Source organism: Canis lupus, chromosome 24 (assembly GCF_048164855.1).
Source record: "Canis lupus baileyi chromosome 24, mCanLup2.hap1, whole genome shotgun sequence".
Lineage (NCBI taxonomy): Eukaryota > Metazoa > Chordata > Mammalia > Carnivora > Canidae > Canis > Canis lupus.
Window position 1 is genome coordinate 31,550,662 of NC_132861.1, and position 24,216 is coordinate 31,574,877.

At 39.8% G+C, this 24,216-nt stretch overlaps 1 protein-coding gene and 1 long non-coding RNA gene across 9 annotated transcripts in view; one reads left to right on the plus strand and one right to left on the minus strand.

Annotated features, from left to right (window-relative positions):
* The first annotated feature begins 802 nt into the window (after nucleotides 1-802).
* CCDC25 (coiled-coil domain containing 25) overlaps nucleotides 803-24,216 on the plus strand; it is a 39,015-nt gene continuing 15,601 nt past the window's right edge. For 4 of the 8 annotated variants that reach the window (XR_012016485.1, XM_072796171.1, XM_072796173.1 and 1 more), the window contains exons 1-5: nucleotides 803-961; nucleotides 5,755-5,802; nucleotides 11,431-11,503; nucleotides 16,037-16,088; nucleotides 20,922-20,997. Coding sequence is in view for 7 of the 8 variants with exons in the window: in XM_072796171.1 (XP_072652272.1) it covers nucleotides 934-961; nucleotides 5,755-5,802; nucleotides 11,431-11,503; nucleotides 16,037-16,088; nucleotides 20,922-20,997 (277 nt within the window). In the remaining variant the exon portion in view is untranslated. Of the gene's footprint in view, nucleotides 962-5,754; nucleotides 5,803-11,341; nucleotides 11,382-11,430; nucleotides 11,504-16,036; nucleotides 16,089-20,921; nucleotides 20,998-24,216 lie in introns of all 8 variants that reach the window. The other 4 variants (XM_072796172.1, XM_072796176.1, XM_072796177.1 and 1 more) reach the window with 2 other exon arrangements.
* LOC140615969 (uncharacterized) lies at nucleotides 2,537-12,822 on the minus strand. The gene is made up of 2 exons (XR_012016486.1): nucleotides 12,527-12,822; nucleotides 2,537-2,690 (listed from the first exon to the last, which is right to left on the minus strand). It is a non-coding gene; the product is annotated as an uncharacterized lncRNA (long non-coding RNA).

Genomic DNA, 24,216 nt, shown 5'->3' on the forward strand with positions numbered 1-24,216 from the left:
AAGAGAAACAATCAGGCCAAAATTAACGGCTGGGGAGCTTTATAGGAGTAAGATTATGCCCACTTGACAAAAGCAGACTTCGGAGGTCCATTGGTTTGGAAGTGCCCTATCACACAGATAATAATAGATGGCAGATCTTAGATTTAAAGGCAGGACAATGTAGAGTCCAAACCCCAAGACGCATATGCCTCTGGGGAATGTCGTTAACAAATCACTTTAGTTGAGCGCTCAGTAGGTTCTAAACCCTTTCCGTTTGTTGACCTATTTAACCTTCACAATACAACCTATGAGTTAGCTGCTCTGTTCATCTTCCACTTTGATGATGGAAGGGACGCACAGAATGTGCCCCACAAGTACCTTACAAGTGGCGGAGCCAGGTAAGGATGTGCAGAGTGGAAGAATTCGGGTTCATTTTAAAATAAAATGAGCACCTACTACGTGCCAAGAAGCGCTGTGATTGGCGCAGGGAACGCCCATCTGTGAACAAGGCCAAGGGTTCCTGCAGTCCGGGGTGGGGGGGGAGGGGCGCCACCAGGGTGTGATGGGTAGGAGACACAACCAACAGGTAAACTTCAAGATAAGACCGCCCACTCGGTGGAGAGTCTCAAAATGGTCAGCCGAAGGCATTTTTCTTTTAGGAAGATACAATTTCCCCGCTTCGTTTCCCGACCATGAATTGTCCTACCTCCATCTCCTTTCCCTCTCCAACCCCCAAACCAACCAAGCCCCCGAGCCCGGCTACACACTCCTCCTCGCCAGAATTAAAAATGGCGCCGACGGGCCGGCGTTATGACGCGCCCCGACTTCCGACTTCCGCCGGAAGTGCGCGAGGAGTTCCGGGGACCGGGAGGCCTCCGCGCGGTGGTCTCCAGAGCTGGCGAATTGAGTGCTGCTGTTCCGCCCTGGAGCCGCTGCGCCGCCGCCGCCGGGATCATGGTGTTCTACTTCACCAGCAGCAGCGGTGAGTGGGCGCCGTGACCTCCTCGGTCCCTGCTCGACGGCGGGGCTCCCAAGCTGCTGTTCAGCCTGGACTTGATCCTGAAGCGCCTCCTCGGCAGTGGGCGCTTCTTTCCTGCGCCCTTTCGGTTCCCAGCCTCTGTCCGCCCCTGTCGCCCCCGTCTGGCTCGTGCCAGGGCCTGGGGGTCGTGTGGATCGTCTATCACCCCTGCCGTCTTTGCACCCGGGAGTTCCTTTCCCTCGGCAAAAGACGTCCCTTTGCTCCCTGGAAGTGGGCAGAGTTCGTGGGCTTCTTCACACCCGCATCTCGAGACTCCTCCTCATCCCCTTCGCCTTTATTCTGGCTGCGTCCTGGTAATGATCCACTTTGAGGGAGAAAGGAGATACCTGCCAACCACACTGCCTTACAGGAAGCGCGCCCTTCCCTGCTAGGATAGCCTCGTAGGGCCCGGAATGCAACAGAAAACAGTATGGACCCTGGAGTGGCGGTGCAGCCCCTCGCTGGGCAGAGTTGTCCCATATCTCAAATATTGGCGTATGATAGTGTTCCTGATTGGTCTTTGGCAGCCAAGGAAGGGGTGCATTTAGTTCCCAGGAAGTGCTACGTCTTGACCCTGTTTTTTCTGCCTATGTGTTCCCTTTGCCTGATCAGTCCCATTAACTCCCACCCAGAGATTGCTTAGCTGGGCCTCTTTGGGGGACCCCCCCCCCTTGACGCCCCGTGTGTATCTTTGGTATTGCATTTATCATAGGATATTAAATGCTGCCTGCTTGACCTGGGGTCTAAGGTCCTTGAGGACAGGGGCAGGATCTCCTTGTTTCCTTAGACCAGTGCCTGGCCCACAGTAGTTAATAAATGCTTGTTGAACAAACTAATGGTATTTTTTTGACTTTGTCTTAGCAGGTACTATTCCATTGCCGCTCTCTCTGCTTGCACCTTAAACGTGAGATTTTATGCCAAGTTAGCCCTTTTGTTGTTTGCGTGGGTTTGAGTAGGGTGATACTTTCTCTTGAGAGATGAGAACAATAAGGTCCAGGGAATTTGTAAGCCAGAGACCACCCCCCCCCCCCACACACACACCGACCCTTCCTGTCTCTCTTTTTTTTTTTTTTAAGATTTTATTTATTTATTCATGATACACATAGAGAGAGAGGCAGAGACACAGGCAGAGGGAGAAGCAGGCTCCATGCAAGGAGCCCGACCCGGGACTCAGTCCCAGGACTCCAGGATCGCCCCCTGGGCCAAAGGCAGGCTAAACTGCTGAGCCACCCAGGGATCCCCACATCTCATTATTTTTATCAGTAGTCTAGATTTCCACCGTGTGCCATAGCCATTTCTCTGCCTTTATAGGTTTGGTTTGTCTTAACTCGTATTATTAAAATTAGCAGAAACAATATACACACTTGCCTGAAAAGTCGTAATAGGCCTTTTCATCCTCCCTCTTTTCTGTTTGCTCACTTTGTCATAACTCTAACATCTCTTTTTAGCTTCTCCACTCTTGAGAGTTCCCAACGACAGAGATACCCATACAAACCCAACAATGGAATAAAAAATACAGGCAGGATGTATGGTACTAGATGTAGTTTATGTTAGCTGCTTTATTCTTCTTGAAGCCATTCTGAATTCTTTGAGCACTCTTCATACAGACAGATGCCTGTAATTGAACAGTCGTTCAGCAGATTATGGGTCATATTTTTCTCATTGGCTTCCATTATAAGGTCAGAACTGCTTCCTGTTGGAAAAATATTTGGCCTTTAAGTCTAACAGAAACACACTTGTGCGGCAAATCTTTTAAAATTGCAAAGTTAAAAAAAATAAAATAAAATTGCAAAGTTAATGGAAAAAATCATAACTTTGTCAGTAAAATAGTAGTAAAACTTTACATATTCCTATAGAGAAAACAACTTGAACAAGCAGATTTTTCAGGAAATGACTTCATATAGCTAGCCAAGCTTTTCAACCAACTTAGGGTTTAACAGTATGAAAACATTTTTAAAATGGAGAGAACATCTCAATAGAAAGTTTTTGCCTTTCCTTTTAAAGTTAGTATCTGACTAAATCTCTTCAGCTTTATACCTCTTTCATGCTCTGTCCTAATGGAATGATGAAACATTAGCCTTAACTATTGCTGCTGTCAAATTCAAGACCCTTTGGTTTATGGACCCACAGAGTATCTGCACTTGGCCCATCAAGTCCGTCTGTGCTTTTAGTACCTTTTAATTGCATCTACCTCAGGATAGCTTGTTATGTAAATTAAGAACTAATCACAGAGCAACTAAAGTTGGATTGGTCACTACACCTGAATCCAGTACCTTCGAGATAACTAGTTCCCATACTAATCAACCCTATTTTTTGGGCACAACTAACAAAAGTACTAGAATAATTTATGTTTCCTTTATCCCTATTAACATAGACAGGAACTTCATTCTGACTTCTTGCTCCACGGTCATGCTCCTTTTTATTTTGAATTTTCTATTTTGACTAATTTCAACTTTCAGAAAAGTTACAACAAGAATAAAAGATTTCCTCTGTAATCTTTCAGATCCCCCAAATTCTAACATTTTCACTTATTTCTTTTCCTCTTTTCATCTCTTCTCCCCCAACCCCAGATCTTTTTCTTGAACCATTTGTTGGTAGGTCACAATTTACCCCTAAATACTTCAGGGTTTTTCCCCCCTAAAATCAAAGATGTTCTGTTATCAAAAAGCATTCCTCATTATGAAAATTAGGAAATTAACATCGCAGCAATACCATTATCTAATCAGCCTTTATATTCAGGTTTCATTAGTGTCCTAATAATACATTTATAACAAAGGAACATTACAAATCATTGTTGTGTTCAATTGGCACTCATTACTCTTTATTCTAATCTGGAGCAGTTGCTCAGTCTTTGTCTTTCATGACACTGTTGTTGAAGAATTTTTTTGTAAAGTGCCCCTCGGTTTGCATTGGAGTTATGTGCTTGCTTAATCACCTCATTTTATAGGTCACCTATCCAAACAATTGTCTGTCACTCTCTTGACTGTAATTTAGACAGCTTAGCCTGCACAGACACTTTTATTTTAATCATTTGAAAAATTACTTTCATTCTGATTACAAAAGCCATCTATATGTCTGGTAAGCAAGCTAGCCAAGGTAAGTATTGTTAACAGTTATATGTCTAGCTCCCCAAACATAAAAAGAAAATAGGTGCGTATATTAAGCATATAGTTGTAAATGTGTGTACAACTATATATTCACTTTTTACACATTGAATCTTGCTGTATGTAATACTGCTATTTAATTTCTGCCTTTTCAGTGGGTACATGGTATTTTGTTTACGGATGTTCTACAGTGTGTTTAACCAGTCTTAATTAATGAGTGCTTGGGTTGTAAAAAGAACATTACTGCTTGATTGAGTAATTATAGTATGTACTTATAGTAAAAATATAGTATTACAGGATCAAAGAGCGTACACATAGAATGCTAGGTTGTACAGAGAGAACCTGAAATGGTTTTATTCCTGCACTTCTGGCATTTATTATAATGGCTGTTCTGGCTATGCTGAGGCTTAGCAAGCTAATGTAATGCTCAATTATAGACAAGTATTTCTCTCAACAAGTCCATGCAAATACTCTTTCCTTCCCAGTTCCCTCAACTACTTCCAAGTGATTTTGGGTTGTAGTCATTATAAGTGTTGACTGAAGGAAATGAGATTTTTCCCTTCCCAAGAGAGGCAACTATAATTGATAATTTAAGGAGCTCCTCAGTACTGAAAGTGCAAGGCAATTTATTGAAGAATTTAAGAATTTATGAACGAACAAGTGCTGCTCCCTGGCCTTTAGAGCTTCACTCACACGTATTAATTTAGTCCTCTGGAGCAATAGCCAATAAGCTGTCCAGACTGAGGGCCTGGTGACTATTAATTCAGGAGTTTAGATGCAGATGGAGCCAAACAAGTTTTGGTAGACTAGCTTGGAAACCCAGTACCCAGAAAGAATTTCAGTTAGGAAACTTAACTTTTTGTTTGACCCTAGATGGAGGATGCCTATGTTAAAAGACACTAGCTCAGTAAAGCATATGTCGTTTCTAAAGTAAGCCATACCTAGAATATTCAGTTGTGGTTCCTAACATTCTACCTTACATTGGAAATAGTTGAAGATCCTTAAAACAAACAAACACCATTGCTTACCCACCAGAGATTTGGATCTGGTTAGTCTTAATGGAGCTGGGACATAATTAGGTGATTCTAATGTATAATTAGGGTTTAGAGTCTGATTTAGAAGATGTTTGAAAATCATGTTTCCCCAGAATGGGATAGAGAGTCCATTATAATATGCAGCACACTGGACGATAACTAATATTTGCTAAATAAAATTATGAAAAAACTCAGCTAAGTATAAGAACCTATTTTTAAGTGGTGGAAGTGAAGATTGTTTTTTTTTTTTTTAACTCTTTTGAAGAAGGCAGAAGTATAGGACTGGAATTGTATTGAACTATATCCCTAATGAAAGTAGAAAAGTAGCTATTCTGTAATAAGGGTCAATAAACTTTTCCTCTTTGGGCCAGGTGGTAAATATTTTAGACTTTGTGAGCCACATCCAGTCTCTGTAGCTTTATTCTTCCTCATTTTGTGTTTTCAACTCTTAAAAAAAATATAGAAGTAATTTCTTAGCATGGAGGCTGACTGGGTCTGGCCTACAAGCCATGTCTTGCCTACCCCTAATCTAAGCATTTGTTACTTGCTTTTCCTGTGAAGCAGTTTTGTTGGGAGTGAAGTTATCTAACTGTTTTTTATATTTTTGTTTTTGTCTTAGTTAACTCATCAGCTTACACTATTTACATGGGAAAAGATAAATATGAAAGTAAGTTTTCAAAAGCATTGATTTTGAAATTTCCAGCAGGTAAGTGTTAATTGCCTCCTCCCCCAGCCCCCATGGTTGGTTGGTTATGAGTTTTCAACTAACTACTAGTACTTAAGCCCATTATACAAAACTTCAGTGAGTAACTTTCCTTGAATTTAGTTATATTAAGTAATATTGGGGCCTATTAGACCACTTTTTGCTACTTAGAAACTTTAAGAGTTTTGTCATAACATTTGATTTAGGGCGATGTCAGTCAGAGGTCAACCTGTACTAATTTATGTCAAGTAGAAATCTGTGACTTGGTTGAAAAGATCATTTTCTGTACATTTTACCACATTTATGAATAAAGGAAACATATTTTTAGGGTTTTTCAGGCTGGAGAAGGCTCCTTTTGAGTCATGAAATTTTAACAATTTTTTCAGACTTTGAAAATGTCTGAAAGGACATATCTGAAGGAGATAAGCTCCCCACAGAATGAAATACAGTATTCCATACTGTACACATTTATGCAACTATAACAAAAATTTACCAAAAAAATACTCATACTCTGCTATACCCTCATTTGTTTGTTTTATTTTTTTTTTAAATTTTTTTTAAAGATTTTATTTATTTATTCATGAGAGGCACAGAGAGAGAGAGAGAGACAGAGGCAGAGGCAGAGGCAGAGGGAGAAGCAGGCTCCATGGAGGGAGCCCGACGTGGACTCGATCCTTGGATCTCCAGGATCATACCCCGGGTCGAAGGCGGCACTAAACCGCTGAGCCACTGGGGCTGCCCTGTTTGTTTTATTTTTAAAAAGCCAGTCTCAACCTGCTAAATTGATTTTTGGACCCACTAATGAGTGTGAACTAAAGTTTAAAAGGAAAAACTGCTTTAGGGGATGGCCTCTGACTACAGGAGCGAGGAGGGTGACAAAGTTGAGCTTTCTTGCTCTGGAGCAGTGAATTGACAGCACTGGCCCTTGGGGTGTGGAACACTGAGCTGAAGGAGAAAAGATCTGCAACAGGGGAGCTTGGAGACCTCACAGGACCACTCTTTCTCAAGCTTGGAGAAAACAGTGGCTCTTCTCACAGGGGTAGTGTAATGTTTTGAAAAGGGCTGCTCTCAAGTCAGGCCCATCTGGGTTAAAATCTCAGCTTTTGGGACACCTCGGTGGCTCAGTGGTTGAGCATCTGCCTTTGGCTCAGGTCATGATCCCAGGGTCCTGGGATCGAGTCCTGCATCAGGCTCCCCACAGGGAGCCTACTTCTCCCTCTGCCTGTGTCTCTGCCTCTCTCTCTCTCTCTGTGTCTCTCATGAATGAATGAATGAATGAATCTTTAAAAATATATATGTATTAAAAAAAAAAATCCCAGCTCTTAACAGAATAGCTCTAGTCACTTCACCTCTCCAACCCTCATATTGCTGAGATGTGAAAAGAGGACCATAGGATAGTATCTGCCTTGCAGGGGTGTGAAGGTTAAATAAAAGAGCCTGACTAGAGTGCCTGGCTCAGGGTGAGCTCTAAGCAATGGTAGCGGTCACTGCTGGAGCTTATTTAGCTCCTCAGAGCTGGCTCCTCCCTCTCCTGGGAAAACTCCAGGGCTGGATGACCACCTCAGTAGTCCGAGAGCTGGCTAATTCCCTGTAGTTATTTATCTTTAGCCTTCAGATATTGCTTTCCCCCCACCCCCACCCAAAACCATCAGTGTTTGTTTTAGGTGCAGGTTGAAACTGACAACATTTTAAACTTGATTATTTTAAAAGAGGCAAGTATAATAGTCTCCAGTATGAAACATTTGACACCAACAGAAAAATTAAGCCAAAAAATGAAAAGATGTCAAAGAACAGTAATGTTACATGTAACTGTATAGGTACATATATATAGGTATATATAACTCTAGTTAATACATTCACATATCTAATATAACATAGTGTAACACATATAAAATATGTAATGTGCTATATGTAATAGCTGTGTAAATATATATAGTTATTAATCAGATCTATATAAATGGTTTCAAATTTTGCAATAATACTGGTTGCCATAAAGCAGAATCAGAATAAGCACAACTATTACATCCTAGCTGAGAGAAAAACACAGCAGAATAAAATAACTAATTTTAAAAGTTTTCCCTTAAAATGAATTTATGACATTGTCTCTGGTGTGACTTAATGGAGGAGCAGTCTGCGATATATTAATACTTGAGTTTTCTATTTTTCCTAGTAACTCTTACATCATCACGGATGATTTGTATATTTTTCATATCATTCTCTTGATGAATGTGGCCGAGAAGGGGATGCTATCTCCTTGTATTACATTGAGCAAGGAGGCACGGTTATAACCAGTCATGGTTACGTATAGTAGATGTAGAGCTACACCTGATCAAACCTACTTTACTTTCTACCACATCAAGGATACAAACCCAAGACTTAGGTAACTGAGAAGCACCTAGAGGAGAGCTGCTACATACACTTGTGTGGGTTTTGCACTGTGTGACTCTGGGCAGGGAACTTTCTCACAGTGAAGGACTGCATTGATACTGGTTCACACTGATGGGCTCCCAGTGGTACTGACTTAAGGCAACTGTGCCAGGGCCACCGTGTCTCTTTTTCCCTTCCATTCTAGTTTACCGTCTGCTGGGACTTTGCTGCGTGGGGCCGTATGCCAGCCACTCTGAATATCCAAAGGGGAAGATGCAGTCTGTGCTTTCACAGCATGTAAGATAGAGAGGCGTACACAAAAACAAATAGTGGGTCATTTTGCTGTGAACCTAAAAACTCCAAAAAATAATGTCTATTTTAAAAAGTATGGGTGAGGGATGCCTGGGTGGCTCAGCGGTTAAAGCATCTATCTGCCTTTGGCTCAGGTCATGATCCTGGAGTCCCGGGATTGAGTCCTACATCGGGCTCCCTGCATGGAGCCTGCTTCTCCCTCTACCTGTCTCTCTCTCTCTTTGTCTCTCATGAGTAAATAAATAAAATCTTTAACAAAAAATAAAAATAAAAATGTATGGGTGAAATGAAGCCATGTTAATAAGCGCTGGAGAAACAGAGGGGGCAGAGAGTAAGTGTGATTTGAAGAGAACCAAGAAGGCCTCATGGAGGAGTGGGTTAGGATGGGCTTGATTGTAGAATCCTTTGAATGTCCATTGTAGAAATTTGTGTCTAAAGATACAAATCTAGATATACAGTCTATACGGTATAAATTTATTTTTTTTTAAGATTTTAGTTATTTATTCATGAGAGACAGAGAGAGAGAGAGAGAGACATAGGCAGAGGGAGGGAGAAGCAGGCTCCATGCAGGGAGCCTGATGCGGGACTCGATCCCGGGTCTCCAGGATCAGGCTCTGGGCTGAAGGTGGCGCTAAACCACTGAGCCACCCGGGCTACCTCCCACAGGTATAAATTTAGATTCTTTCCAGAGCCCACTGGAAATACTAGGGTGGTGTTTTGCTGCCGTTAAAATACATGTAGGTGGGACAGCTGGGTGGCTCAGCGGTTTAGCACCTGCCTTCAGCTCAAGGCGTGATCCTGAGGTCTGGGATCGAGTCCCACATCGGACTCCCTGCGAGGACTCTGCTTCTTCCTCTGCCTATGTCTCTGCCTCTCTCCCTGTGTCTCTCATGAATAAGTAAAGAAAATATTTTAAAAATAAATAAATAAAAAATGTATGGAGGAAAGGGAGGAAGGTGGGGGGGGTAGGGTGACTGGGTGATGGGCACTAAGGAGGGCACTTGATTGGATGAGCCCTAGATGTTATACTATATGTTGGCAAATTGAATTTAAATAAAAAAAAATTTTTTTTAATGTATGTAGGAAAAAGATCTATGTGTAGAACATTTTTCCCCAGGACCTCTTGGAATCATTTGAAGAGGTCAGCTTTCCTAGTTTGCTTTGTAAGAAAGGTATTACACATTTAAACCACCCTGTTCTCTAGTGCTCCCAGCACTTCATACTTATTTCTAATAACTTTGATGATTTCAGACAAATGACTGGGTGGAACATAAATGATTTTTTAATGAGCAATTTACTTTCAAAAAAGTTTTCAGATGTTTTCTTTTTATTAGCCAGCAGGTGTCACTGGAGAGCCAAGCATTGTCTGACTGAGGAAAATAGGTTTTTTTATAGTTCTCTTTACTTTTTTTTGATTACTTGTTAGCTATTGGCTCAGCTTTCTGTTTAAGCTAATAGAAAGCCCTTCAGAAAATTAATAGTGTCTGCAGTTTCTGAGAGTATCTTTATCCAAGGTATATTATCCTTTTGTTTTTCTGGAAAATGAATACCCCTTTCAAGTTAGATAGATTATACTTTCTTGGGGATGCCTGGGTAGCTTAGCGATTGAGCATCTGCCTTCAGCTCAAGGTGTGATCCCGAGTTAGGGATCAAGTCCCACATCAGGCTTCCCATGGGGAGCCTGCTTCTCTCTCTACTTATGTCTTTGCCTCTCTCTCTGTGTCTCTCATGAATAAATAAATAAAATCTCTCTAAAAAAAAAAGATTATACTTTCTTGGGTATGTTTTAAATCATCATATTAGTCATTTTGTTTACCTTACAGTTTTTTTTTTTTTTACCTTACAGTTTTTAATTTTGTATCTGATACTTTAAATAATGCTTTTGTATTAAACATAATTACTTTCTAATTATTAATGTCACTATTAGATGTATATATTGATATTAAGTTTCTGTAGTGATATATATTATCAGCCTTAAAAATGTAAAAGTATACATTTTGATCTAATAATTCACCTTTCATCAATATGCTTGAAAGAAATAATCAGGCAAAATGGATATATTTACTTTAAAAATATTTACCAAAGCATTTATAAGTAAAAACAACCCAAATGTAGACAGTAGAAAAGTTTATTCACATGATAGAATTAAGTAGTCATTGTTTCCAAAGACCTTTTTCATTTTTTATTTTACTTTGATCTTACACTAACACACATAGCTTAAAGATTGAAATAGTTATAGAATGTGTAAACATCAGTTTTTCACCCTATCCTTTCCAACACCAATGTTCCATCCCACAGAGATAGTTTCTTTTAACTTCTAGCCATTTCTTTTTCTTTTTACATGTGACAGAATTTTAGATGATATTTATTTCCTTTTTTATAGTTCTGGTGGTTTTATTTTCTAAGGTTCTACAATTTTATAATTGAGCAATGGTGTTTTAAAAAAAAGTAAAATGCAGTCCACTGATTAGCAAAACCATTTTAACAAATAAGTTTCTTACAGTATATCAGTCTTCTAAGACCTCATCCAACTTCTCAGCTGCCCTAATTTGAAGTTTTACTACCTTTTAATAGAAATATCTTTGAAGTTTCCTATAAGTATTATTGTAAAAATAATAACAATTATGATGGCCCAAATATAAAAACCATTTTTACAAAAAAAAAAAAACACAAAACTTTTCCCTATTTTCAGCATCAAAGCTTCTCTGAATGACCTTTTCTCCACTCCCCAGCTTATTATAACTCTGGCATATATATCTTCACCTGATGGGTTTTTTTTTTTTTTTTCTTAATCTTTTCTTTGTTTCCTTGTATCTCACTGTAGATGAAGATCTAATAAAGCATGGCTGGCCTGAAGATATTTGGTGAGTAACAATTTTGCTTCTGTTTTCTGTGCATTATTTACCTTCTCAGATTTGGCCAACCACCTGACTTTTGTGATGAAACCTGGAATCATGCTTTACATTTTGTTTATGAATATTCAGTGGTAAGTAACTGACTGCCGGTGCCCTTCATTTGTAATCACCATGTAAACTAGGGATGATGTCTTAGAGCTGGATCTCAGGCCTGACCACAGAGGCCTCTGGAACCAGAGGCTTTCTTTAACCTTGTGTGTGTCTTCTTATAGTGGGCTGGTGAGACCACCACACTCACACATACAGACCACTCTTCTTGAAAGAATGGATGAAAAAAAAAAAAGAAAGAATGGATGAGGGCTTCACAGGGAGCAGTGAGGAAAATAGAAGCTTCCATGTACGTGGAATAGCCAGAGCATCTGACCAGGTCCAGCTTGAAAGAAAACATGGGTTAGGTTCCCTTTGTCGTCTCAGCTGCCTCGTGAGGTTAGCCCTGTTGTGATCCATCCTCTTCTCCCTCTTTCTAAACTATTTTCTGGAAACTTAAAAAATAACAATTATACTTTCTTCACTTATTTCCAAGATAATTTTTGCTGCTCACAAAACCCAGCCCCAAAAAAACAATGACAAAGAAGCCCTTCATTTTAGTTGAATTCTTTTCTTTTTCTAACTGCCTTAGAATGCCATATGGGTGTTGCTACCACTCAGACCTCAAACCTTTTAGGGGACCCAGACTCCTATGTCTTTGATGTAACACTCTTGGGCTCAGTTTCCTCTTGTTCTGTCTCCAGCTTCTGCTCTTGTAATGTGTCTTTCCTGGAGCTGAATCCCACATATAGAGTGGGGTGTGGTCTCCAGAACTCCAGACTGCCTCCCCCTCTACCCTCGGTTCCCCCCCACACATGTTATCCCTGAAGATAAGTGCACAGATCCTGTTTGCTTTTACAATAGTAACAGTGAACACTTACTGAATAACTATATGTCAAATACTGGTAGGTGTTCACTTTATTGATACATTTAATTTCAACAGTAGTCCTGTAAAAGAGTTACTGGTGGTGTGCCCATTCTCAGATGGAGAAACTGAAGCTAAAAGAAACTGAACAGATGTGCTCTGATTGTTGCTGGCCCCCCAGTCAACTCCAGTTCTGACTTACCGGTTGTTTTTCTTCCCTTGGGCTGCTGCTCTTGGCTGAGGGTGACTTCCTTCCCTTTCCAGCCTTTGCCACAGCTCTCTCTGGACCTCTGTTCTCCAAGGGTGGGCCTGGATCCTTCACCTATTTCCCTACAGAGACAGAGGTGAGGCACTTTTTAGAAGAGCTGCTTGATTTTCAGTAAAGTGGACAGCATCAGGCATTTAATAGGAAGACTATCGCACAGAGACTAACTGAAGCTTCCCCCCAGACGTGGCCATCCTCAGAACCCCCGAGCCTGGCCACAGGTACCCACTAAAGGGCGCCTCCTCTCTTGCTCCAGCCTGCCCCCATTGTGGCAGGGCTAATTCATGACGCAGAGGAAGTGCTTTCCTGTCTGCCCTCTCCAAAGTCCACACTCCAGGAACCAAGAGACACTATCAACCTGGGGAATTTTAAAGTTTTTTTTTGTTTTTTTTTTTTTTAATCAGCCCCCTTTTCCAGTAAAGTGGCCTATCTGTCTTCTCAACCCAAATATCAAGTGTCATCAAAGTAGATGCTACTTGGTACCCTCTCATCTCAGATCACTTTGTTAACTACCACATCCCGTTACCTACCATAGGATCTGGCACCTGGTATACATTCAATAAATATTTGTTGACTTCCTAATTAACTCTCTGCCTCACTGGCAATGATCTCTACTGGACATTTCTTCACAGCAACTGTATTCTGGTATCTCCATTTGGAGCACCTGTCACCGAACTGGATTATTTCAGTTGTCCTTAAAACCCAAAGGTCTCCAGATCCTGTCAAGGGAGATTCAGATGACTGCATATGTTATGTAGTTATCTGCTATGAATTTTTTACATGTCAGATTTGAGGCATAAATACTTGCATAGTAAATGTTACATATTCAGATGCACCATGAAAGTCAATTTACCACAGCCTTTTACCTGACTTTTTTTTTTTAAATAAATAAGTGGAAGAGAAATTTCTAATCTATACCCTGTATGTTCTGAGTTGGTTTTTTTTTTTTTTAATTTCATTATTGTTGGCTGTCTTCTGGAATGCTATTAAACCAAGTCAGTGTCTACAGATACTTTGATACCCATCTTGACACTCTTGAGATTAATGACTGTTGTTGGAAGTGATTGACTTTTATTTTCAGAAGCTATTCGAGTCCTAATGTGATGTTGAGTAGCCAGCCCTAAATTTCAAAACCATTCTGTCAATCCTGGAAACGTTCATGGGCATGCTAGGAATGATTTGGTTGATTGACATTCCAGAGCAATTTTTCATCCTGCTTCTCTCTGAGGTAAACTTTGGAACTTTGTGTGAATATCAGCATCTCAGTTTATACCAGAAAACTTTCTGAGGCACCTGTAAGCAAAGGATTTTCCCAGGACAAAATGAGAATAGAACTGAATTTATCTTTAATCAAAAGAAAACAGAAATAGTATCTGTTTACTGCCTCCAAACTCCCTAATGAACAGTATTTCCAGGGACCCCACTTTCTGGAGTTAAATGACTCTGCTTCCGAGGGCCCATATCTCTGCATCCCCTGGTCATTGATGCTCATTGATTGAGCTTTCTAGTCTCTGCATTCAGTAAAGAAAACAGTGATAAAGTAGTGAGGAAGAGTGAGGAAGATAATAAGGTCAAGAAGGAACTAGGGAACTACTGGCCATAATTTGAACTTTTTGTAGTAAACATTTAGGAAGGTTTGTAAAGGTTTCTTAAGGAAACTTGCTCATGATAGTTTATTTACAGAGCTTGCTTTTTTGTGTGTTTCTACAGCTCAGCCAAAGCCCCATACCTCCCCCAAATTCCCTGTGTCCTGTTGAAGTACCTACCAACCTGGAGTTGGTCTCTGTATCAGCAATGATATTCCCATGTGTGTTTTGGGATTTTGATGACTTATGTATCACTTCATTAGATATACATTGAATTATTTGTATATTTCTTTTGACAAAATTGTGTGTCAGAGACCTTAAGAAAAATCACAATATAGTTGAGCTACTGTGGGTATGTAGGAAAAAGTTGTAGTCAGTAAAGAACTGGCTTAAAACAAGTTGGAATGGGAGAAGACATCTCAACTGAACTTGCTTCCTAACAAAGTCTTTTCCTTAGATCCTGAAAGCAGGTAATGAGATATTTAATTTCTAGATTTGCAAAAACACATTTTTTTTTTTTTTGGTGGAAAAGGCCAAGCTAAAGACAATAATCAGTAGGAATCTTATATGGAAATGCAAATGTATAAATGAACCAGTTGGGGAAAAATAAATCAATGTCCACTTCTGGCTAGCAGTAATCGTTAATAATAGAACCTAGAGTCATCATAGACTGCCAAAAATGTGTAATATTTTTCTGTATCCACAGTGACTAACAAGATGCTTAACATGTTGAAGAGGGCATTAGGAACACCACAATCTTAATATTTATATAGAATGACACTGTCTGCATCTGTAACTGTAACTAGGTATGATTGTGTGACCATTTTCACCTCCAAAGGATACGTTAATGCTAAGAAAATGTTTAGAGAAGCATATAATGGGATGTAGTGGTACCTCCTTAGGATTTTCCTTATAACTCTTCAGCCTGGAAAGGTAAGAGACTAAAGAAGAGATGACTAAAGTTAACAGAATCCCAAAGTGACCATTATGTGTTACATTGTTTGGTCCTAGAATCCTGGGGCCATCTCTGGAATTTGGAAAGAGAAAGTCAACTTTATTTGGTGAATTATAAATATGAAAAGCTTAATATCTCAAAACGTTAGACTAGATGAGAGAGGAATTAAGTTTAGAAACACTTCATTAAATTGGTGGATGAGAGAGCCTTAATAAAAGGTAAATTTGGGGCAATGGAATGGAAGGGCATTCCACATGTTTTCAGGACACTATCATAAAGGTCAACCCCCATGCTTTCCCAGAAGATGCCATTGTCAAGTGTGAAGCAGGATGAATTGTTGGTCTGCCCCATTTCAGGACTCGTATAACTCTGTGCTTCTCTTTGGATTATTTTGTCATCACTTGAAACTTAGGGTGTCCCAAACCAAACCTCTCATTTTCCCCCCAAACTGGTGTCTTCTCCAGCTGTAAAATATTTCTTTCTGTGGTCCTGCCGTCTTGATGACTTCTCTCATTCCCTTCTCTCCTCGCCTAAAATACCCTTCCCTGTTTTTTTTCTAAATCCTGTGCTTCAGCCAGGGACCCTCTAGAACTCAGTCCATTGGTGAAGCCTTTGGTCACTGATGGTTCTTTCTTACTCGAAAAATCACCCCTTCTGGGGCATTTCCATTGTCTCTACATCTTGGCACTTAGTCTCACACAGCTGCAGAGCTTTCCATGTTTATCTTGCCTCTCCCGCTGATAACTGCCTTTGGAGGCAATCATTGTGTTTTTATACTCCCTATGATGCTTGGCATGTGGTAAGCACTGAGCTAATACTTTCTGGATTGGAATGCTTTAAATGCAAGGGGCCTGAGGAGATGCTTGTCTTGTACCTCTTGCTAAAAGTGGTTTTCATTCTTTGTAGGTTTCATGTGGACAAACTCTCTTCGGCTCATGTATACCTTCGATTACATAAGGTAACTGGATTTAAACATGGACTCATAACTTTTTCTTTATGATGAGCATCCTATCTTGTCCCCTGTCCTTTTTGTGCGATTTAAATTTCGTAAAGTAATAAATTATGTACAAAAGTTGAAAAAATTAGCTGATGAAGGGATGTCTTACCCCTGACCCCACCAATCACTAAGGGAAATTCTGGTGATTTTTGATACTTGGAAGGGGGCATAGTACATATACCATGGCTAGAACCACTGCCATCACTGCCGTAATTATCCTGCCAGTTCAGGTGTGTTGTTGGTCACCTCTGCTTTCTCTCCCTTTCATTTCATTTGACAGTTGTGGACCTTCTGTCTTCTCCAGTGGAAATCATGTGTGGTTCCTTTTTTCTCGTGCTCATGTGATTCTCCTGCCTCACTAAGGGCAGATATTCCCATTATCAGGGGCTTCTTTGAGAAAGGGAAAACATGCAGTGGTTCCTAGTAACATAAAAGCACTGTTTTTCTAATGCCTTTAAGTTCATTTATTTTATACAGCTGAATCATAGGATGTATATACTTGTTATGTATACTGTTTTTTTTTTTTTTAATTTTATTTTACTTACGATAGTCACAGAGAGAGAGAGAGAGAGAGAGAGGCAGAGACACAGGCAGAGGGAGAAGCAGGCTCCATGCATCGGGAGCCCGACGTGGGATTTGATCCCGGGTCTCCAGGATCGCGCCCTGGGCCAAAGGCAGGCGCCAAACCGCTGCGCCACCCAGGGATCCCTACTGGGGGTTTTTTAATGTCTTATATTGTCCAGTCCCGCATTGTGTTTGTCATATCTACCTAGCGTGAGACTTTCCCTATTTTTCAGAACCATGACAATTTGCGAAGCACTGGTCATATTTTTACAGAACGTCACTCAATTTGAGTTTATCTGATGTTCTTCTCATGACTGGGGTTAGGATTAGGGTTTTAGAGGAAGAATAGCAGAGTGGAGCATCCTCCTCATCACATCATGTCAGGGGTACATGCACTAATAGAACTTAGCACTAATGTTGCTAACCTTCGTGTCCTGGCCAGGCCAGTGTTTGCTGGGTTTATCCCCTGGAATGTTGTTTTTCTTCCACCTTCCATACTCTGTTCTTTGGAGACAAGTCACCAGGTCCGGCCCATACTGAAGGGGGAAGGGATGAAATTAAGCTCCACTTCTTACAGTGGGGAGTATTTACACATTCTCCCCTATATATTTAATACAGTAGCTTATTTATATCACTGTGGACTCATTTATTTTATACTCTGGGATATAATCCAGTTCTATATTATGTGGTTGTTGAAATTGTCCCAGCTTTGGTTGGAGCTCTTTCAGCTTGGCTCCTGTGGTCATTTGATATGCTCCTGTCATTTTGTTTTTTGAGCACTTGCTTACTTTCTGGCACTGTTAAGATGCTGTGGGCTCATCTTGTATTTTCCCTGCTCCAGTCCTAGAATCAACTCTTTCACCAAGGAACATTGATTCCTTTTTTGGGTGGAATGGTATATAGAAGCCAAGATCTGGACTTGGTGTGTTCACGGTTCCTGGAGTGTCATTGCCTCTAGGCCTTTTCAGCAGACAGAGCTAGGAAATACATGTATGTATTCTTAAGACACATTAGTAATTCATAGAAATGATTGTTTTTGTGTCTCCATTTGTATCTATGTTAAGCTAATGTGAGCTCATACTAATGTCTTATGACAAATCTGTTATTACAGAGGCCATTCTAGCCTTTTCTCCTTGCTTCTCTATTACTTCCTTCTCATTGAGAAGTCTGGTTCCCACCACTCACCATCTATTTGCTTATTTGACACCACTATTTGTGTAAGTGGTTTCACATTTGTTAAGCTGTCTCCCCATGCAAAACAACTTTATCAACTAAAGTACAGTGTTTATGTGCAATTATTTTTATCTTTTTGCCTTTTAGTTTCCAGTCAAAATGCTGTTTTCCAAAGTTATTTGTAAGCTGTTTTTTTTTTAACCTCATGACCTTTCAGTGATCTTATGCCATGCACTTAGATTTTTTTTGGTCTCAGTTTACATTCCATTGTGTTATATTATTACAATTGATGATTCCCCTAGTTAATTGAATTACTCTTTAAAGTAACAGTTTGATAGACTTTTTAATCTTACTGTATTATTTTCATATTTATTGTTTTGACTGGCCACTTTGAGTTGATAAGATAGTATACCACAATTAATACGAAACCTTCCTTGTCAGAATATAAGTTGTTTACAGTTTTCAGCGTTATGAATCTCTAACAAGAAGTTTTTTTATCAACCACTTTGTTTTTCTTTCGAATTAAGTTTTTTACAATAATTCTCAGAAATAGAATCACTGAGCCAAAAGATAGAAACATTTGGTAAATGTTTCAGAGGCCAGATTGCACTCTAAAAATAATTGCACTAGTTTAAAATGCTACCTGATATACACAGGTTTTCCAAACCCTTCCTAGGACTTTATAACTTAAAAAAATAGCAACCTTTTGGCAATTTTTAAAAATAAATAGAATGCTATTTCATTATAATTATAATATTCAACTTCTTAATTTACCAGCAAGGTTAAACACTGTGCCCCATCTTTATTTATACTGTTTATGTTGCAAAGGAAAAGAGGAAGGTTGGGAACTCTGTGCTGAAACAAAAGTCTGGATTCTCCTTGGCAGCTTCTTTGCCATTGGAACTATTTTTAAGTTTAGAGAAAATAGAATATGGTGTTACCAAGTTTCCTTTTGGTTCAGATTAAAGTTTTTTCCTTTAGACTCTGCTGTGTCAGAAAATGGAAATAACAGTGGTTGTCCCAAGTCCATATTACCACCATTTATTTACCCCATGTTTGAAAAGAAGTTTAACTTCATTTTCTTTTGGAAGCACACAATATGCTCAATAAAAATACGTGCACTTTAGGGAACGTTTACCTGGTCGATTTGCAGTAAATGGCGTAGCCTTTTGTGGTTAGTAGGTACTAAGTAAGTGTTAGAGATGGAGTAAAACCAAGTGGATGGGGACCCAAACTGCTGGATTTGAATCCTGGCTTTCCTGCATACTGGCTGTGTGACTTTGAGCAAGTTACCTAGCTGTGCCTGTTTGCTCCTCTGTAAAAGAGAGCTAACAGTACCTATCTTCTCAGGCCATTGTGAAGATTAAATAAGCTAGCATGACTGAAGCAGTTAGAATAATGCCTGGCACATGCTAAGCATCTTATATGTTAACTTTTTGGTTGTTGAATTCAGTTGAATTCAACCCAGACCTTGAAGATCATAGATTTTCAGCAGTGTTCTTTCCTAGGCTTCTTTGATTTTTGAAAACCCACAGAGAAACCTCACTTACCTAGAGGTCTCTCTTATTTCATTAACACAGAGGGCACAAAGCCCACAGTCACAATTTTGAGATTTATGTATTGAGTTCACTCTGACTTTATGCATAATGTTAAGTTGAATGATTGTTGTTTGTTTTTAAGTCTGCTCATATTATATTAGAAGTAGCCAGCAGAGAGATGAGATTGCTTTAGGAATAGTGACAGACGCAGGTAGTAAGGGATATCAGGATGTAGCCTGACATCAAGGACCAAAAAACTATGTTTCTGTAAGAATTCCATCAGTACCATACTCAGGTCAGTTACTACAGTCTTTAGTCCTGGGTTCATCTCTCAGCTCTAGCTCTGTCACTTGCTGGATTGAGGGGACCCTGCCCCGTTACTTAACCTTGCTAAGCTTCATTTCCTTCATTGCTAGAGTGAAGATAATATTATCCATGTTATATGGCTATTTACTTAGTGCCTGGCATACAGTGGGCACTTAAAAAGCAATAGCTATTTTGTTTTATAATTACTCATTTTGATTTATTTAGTATAGGGTCGGTTTGTTTCTGTGTATTTTAGAAGATCCAGAAGGCATCACTATCACCATATGGCCTGGTGTAATGGTTGATATTCTTAGTAATGACATTGTGTTATCAAGGTGTTAAGTTCAGAATCCTTTCTGCAGGTGGTCAGGGAATTGCACAGCATGAGATATGTCATTAAATTAGTGGAAAACTTAAATCACTTTTTTTGGGGGGGCGGTCAAAATGTGTTTATTTGAGAGATCCCCATTTTAAAGCACACAAAAAAATTCAAAAACATCATGGAATAAGCTTAATTTATTTCAGGTTATTTAGGTAGGTAGAACATTTCATTCCCATACAGAAGTGCTTCTTTAATCCCATGTCTAGTTGGGACGAGTACTGAGGTGATTCCCACTTGCCCTGCCTTTGAAATATTTTTGTTCTTTTGGAATGGCTTTGCTTATTCAGCTTTGACTTTGTTATAGTATCTACACAGAAATTGAGTCAATATTATTTTTCCCTTAGGGTGGGTAGTATATATCTAACACGCCAAGAGCTGGGCTCCTAATTAAGGCTGATCAATGACCTACCTCAAACGATGTTTGAGACCCAAGATAATAAGATATCTCTTTGAGAGGAAGGTCGTAGGGACCTCAGCAAAGAAGACTTGACTATTATCAAAAATAGGCACTATTTTCCCACAAAGTTTCCAGAAGAGTGAAGAGAAGTAACAAGAAAGGGGGGTAAAGTTCCTGGCACATAATTACAGTTAATATTTTGGTGGTTTCCCTTAATACCCTTTTCCCCACTTATTAAGAATTAATATTTTCCATATTACTTGTACTGCTTTCTCTCAGACATTCCATAATAGACTTCATTTTTTAATGTCCTGAGATAGAGTGAAGAGCCTCTGCTTTTAATAGAATTGTGCCGAGGCACTAAAGCCTTCTAAGTGCTCCAGTATTGATCAGTAACAAGGTGGTGGACCATCTTGTTTATTTTTATGTTTCAGGGGGAGAAGATAGAAGACATTCCAAAGGAAGTCCTGATGGACTGCGCCCATCTTGTGAAGGCGAATAGCATTCAAGGTCAGTTTTCCTAGAGGTGTTTTCAGAATTAACACCAAATTCTGTGTCTGAAATTGAATACGTTTTAGAGAACCTGTCAGTGACTTTGGCTTGAGTCAGACAAATAATATGTAATATGCCTTTCCCCTGTTTTGTTCTTTAAGGTGGCAGTTCTGCTACCTATGAAAGAACTGAAAACTAATCTCTTTACCCCTCTAATGTTCATGGTCCTTTCTTAGCTCTTTCTATCATGTTTCCTTACCTGGACTAGAAGCTTGTCTAGATCTGCCTACTTGATGTTATATGTTGAAAGACTTTTGGGGGCTCATGGGTGGCTCAGTCTGTTAAGCATCTGACTCTTGGTTTTAGCTCAGGTCTCATGCTTCGTGAGATCAAGCCCCAAGTCAGGCTCCACACTCAGAGGGGAGTCTGCCTGAATATTCTCCCTGTCTGCTCTTCCCACACACATGCGCACGCACGCCATCTCTCTCTCTCTCTCTCTCTCTCTTTCTTTCTCTCTATCAAATAAATATGTTTTTAAAAAAAGACTTTTGGAAATAAGGGTAGGTTATTTTTAGTATTGTGTGATGTCTTTCTATCATTTATCCTTAAATTCTAGAACTCAGGTCTTTATATACCTGTTTCCTACTTAATCTTTCTCCTTCTCTTTCATACTTTTTTCTCTCTGTGTATTGTGAAGGTAACAAATCTGTTGATCTTTTCATCTCCCAGAGAATCTCATTTAGTTGGTCTGGGGTGATCCATGAGTATCAGTATTTTTACCGCACTCTCTGGGAGATTGTAATATACACAGACCGTTGAGAACAATTGGCCTGTTTTAGGTGAGGCCTGTAATTCTGGGCTTGGCATTTGTTTAGTTCTGCTGTCAGTAGTAGATTCAATCTGTCATTAGTCGATATAGGTCAAGAAAGACAATTTGGGAGGAGGAAATAGGAGTTAAAAAAGGAGAGCCAGGAGATGGTGTTCTGCTAAGAATGGTTGAGCTAGTAGGTAGGATTTTGGGGTGTGTGACATAGAGCAGATAGAGTAAAGGTAAGTTTGGTTTGATGTGAGGTTGAGGGATGATCCAGACGGTTAGAAATAAATTATGGTTTGGAGAGAGGGCAGACACATAGCTGATAACAGGTAATAGGGCTGGTGAATACAGGATAAGAGCTGGCCAGTGTATCCCTTCCTCATCACTTAGACTGTGTTTCCTAAATCTCAGTTGGGCAGCTTTCATTAAAGCTGGGTCAGATACTTAGCCAAAGAAAGTAGAAGTCTGGTCTTGCAGAGTCACTGATTTTCAACTCCTTAAATTATTAAATTGCACTTAGTTTTAAGACATTCCATTTTTATGAACAGAACAGAGTTCTTAAGATTTCCAGTTAAGAGCTTCAGTTATTAAAGTAAAAATAATAAAATTAAAACAATCATTATCCTCTTGTGTGTTGCAACCTCTTTCACATGTTCTTGTCCCCTTTCCATGCCCCTGGGTAGCAGATGTGGCTTTATTAAAGGATCTTTGGACTCTTTATCCTCAATCCAGCCTCTTTTTTCTTAATCTCTTTATAGTTTACTAGTTCTAGAGAAAACAGAAAAGGCAGAAGAGTCATGCCACAGCCTTCCTCTGCTCTCCACTTCAGCCTTTCACAATGAGAGAGCTCTTTAGCAGAATAAGGAACTAAGCCCAGGAGCCTCACTCCTGAGTTGACAGCAGAGAATGCTGGGGATACTACATTTGCGTTGCTGTTAAAATATTTCCCCTCCTTTGACTCTCAGAACCATGGGAGTTAGGTTAAACTTGTTTGTCATCACAGAATCTGATCAGTTAGTTTATTCATAGAATCTTGCCAGATTAAACTTTCTAAAACTTAGATATTTTCTATGGCACACCTCACCTTATCTGTGCAATTAAGTCCAGATTTCTTAAGCTGAAGTTAAGCATCTCTGCTTTGACTACAGGCATCTTTTCCCATCACATATTTCACACTCCAGCCAAAGCACATATTTACTGTTTTCCTACCTTATACTTCTGCTTACGTTATCTCCTCTGCCCTCAGTTTGTCTGCTTCTCAAGTCATCTCATGTCTAAATGCAAGCTATGGTTCAAGGCCTACCCAGTAGTTGTAGTAATGGTAGTAATAGCTAACCTTGAACATTAATAGCTAACCTTGAACATTAATTACATGCCTAGCACCGTGCTAAAAACTCTACAGATTATTTCATTTATCAACCCTTCCGAGATGTGCATTACTACTTTCATTCTAGAGATGAGGGAGCTCAGCTTAAGGTAGTTAAGGAGCCTTCCCAAGGTCTCAGAGCTCTGAATTATGGCAGTGGGTGCATCTGAAGTCAGACAATCTGACATGAAAGTCTTCTATCTTTACCACTAAACTGTATTACCTCTCCAGTAGAGCCTTTCCCTTCTTACAGTATGGGTGATCACTGCCCTCTCTGAGCTACATTAGCACTTTATCTGTACCCTTCCAATATCATTTGACGAGTTCTGCATTTTTTTTAAGATTTTATTATTTGGGAGAGAGAGGGAGTAAGCACGAGTGGGGAGCAGAGGCAGGGAGAGGGAAAAGCAGACTCCCCAATGAGCAGGGACCCAGATGCAGAGCTCAATCCCAGGTCCCTGAGAACATGACCTGAGCTGAAGGCAGACACTTAAATGACTGGGCTACCCAGTTGCCCGATGAGTTCTGCCTTTCATTGTAACTACTTATGTACTTATCTGCCTTCCTTTAGTCTGGGAAGGCAAGACCCATTGTCTAATCTATGTTTGGATGTCCCATAGCAGCATGCACATGGAGATTTTCTAAAATCTTAATTTTGAGAATAAAATTTTCAAACCTACAGAAAAGTTGTAAGAAAAATATGACTCCTGTATTCAAAATTTTTTCTTTTTTTTTTTTTTTTAAGATTTTTAAAAATTTATTTATTCATGAGAGACACAGAGAGACAGAGGCAGAGACACAGGCAGAGGGAGAAGCAGGCTCCATGCAGGGAGCCTGACGTGGGACTTGATCCTGGGTCTCCAGGATCATGCCCTGGGCCGAAGGCGGCGCTAAACCGCCGAGCCACCCGGGCTGCCCTCAACAATTTTTCTGTATGTATTTGCTTTTTCTATATAACAATCTAATTATTACTTTTTTTTAACTGAACCATTTGATGGAAAATTCTCGATCTTATTACTCCTTAGCATGTCCGAAGAACAAGAGTCACTGCATTACT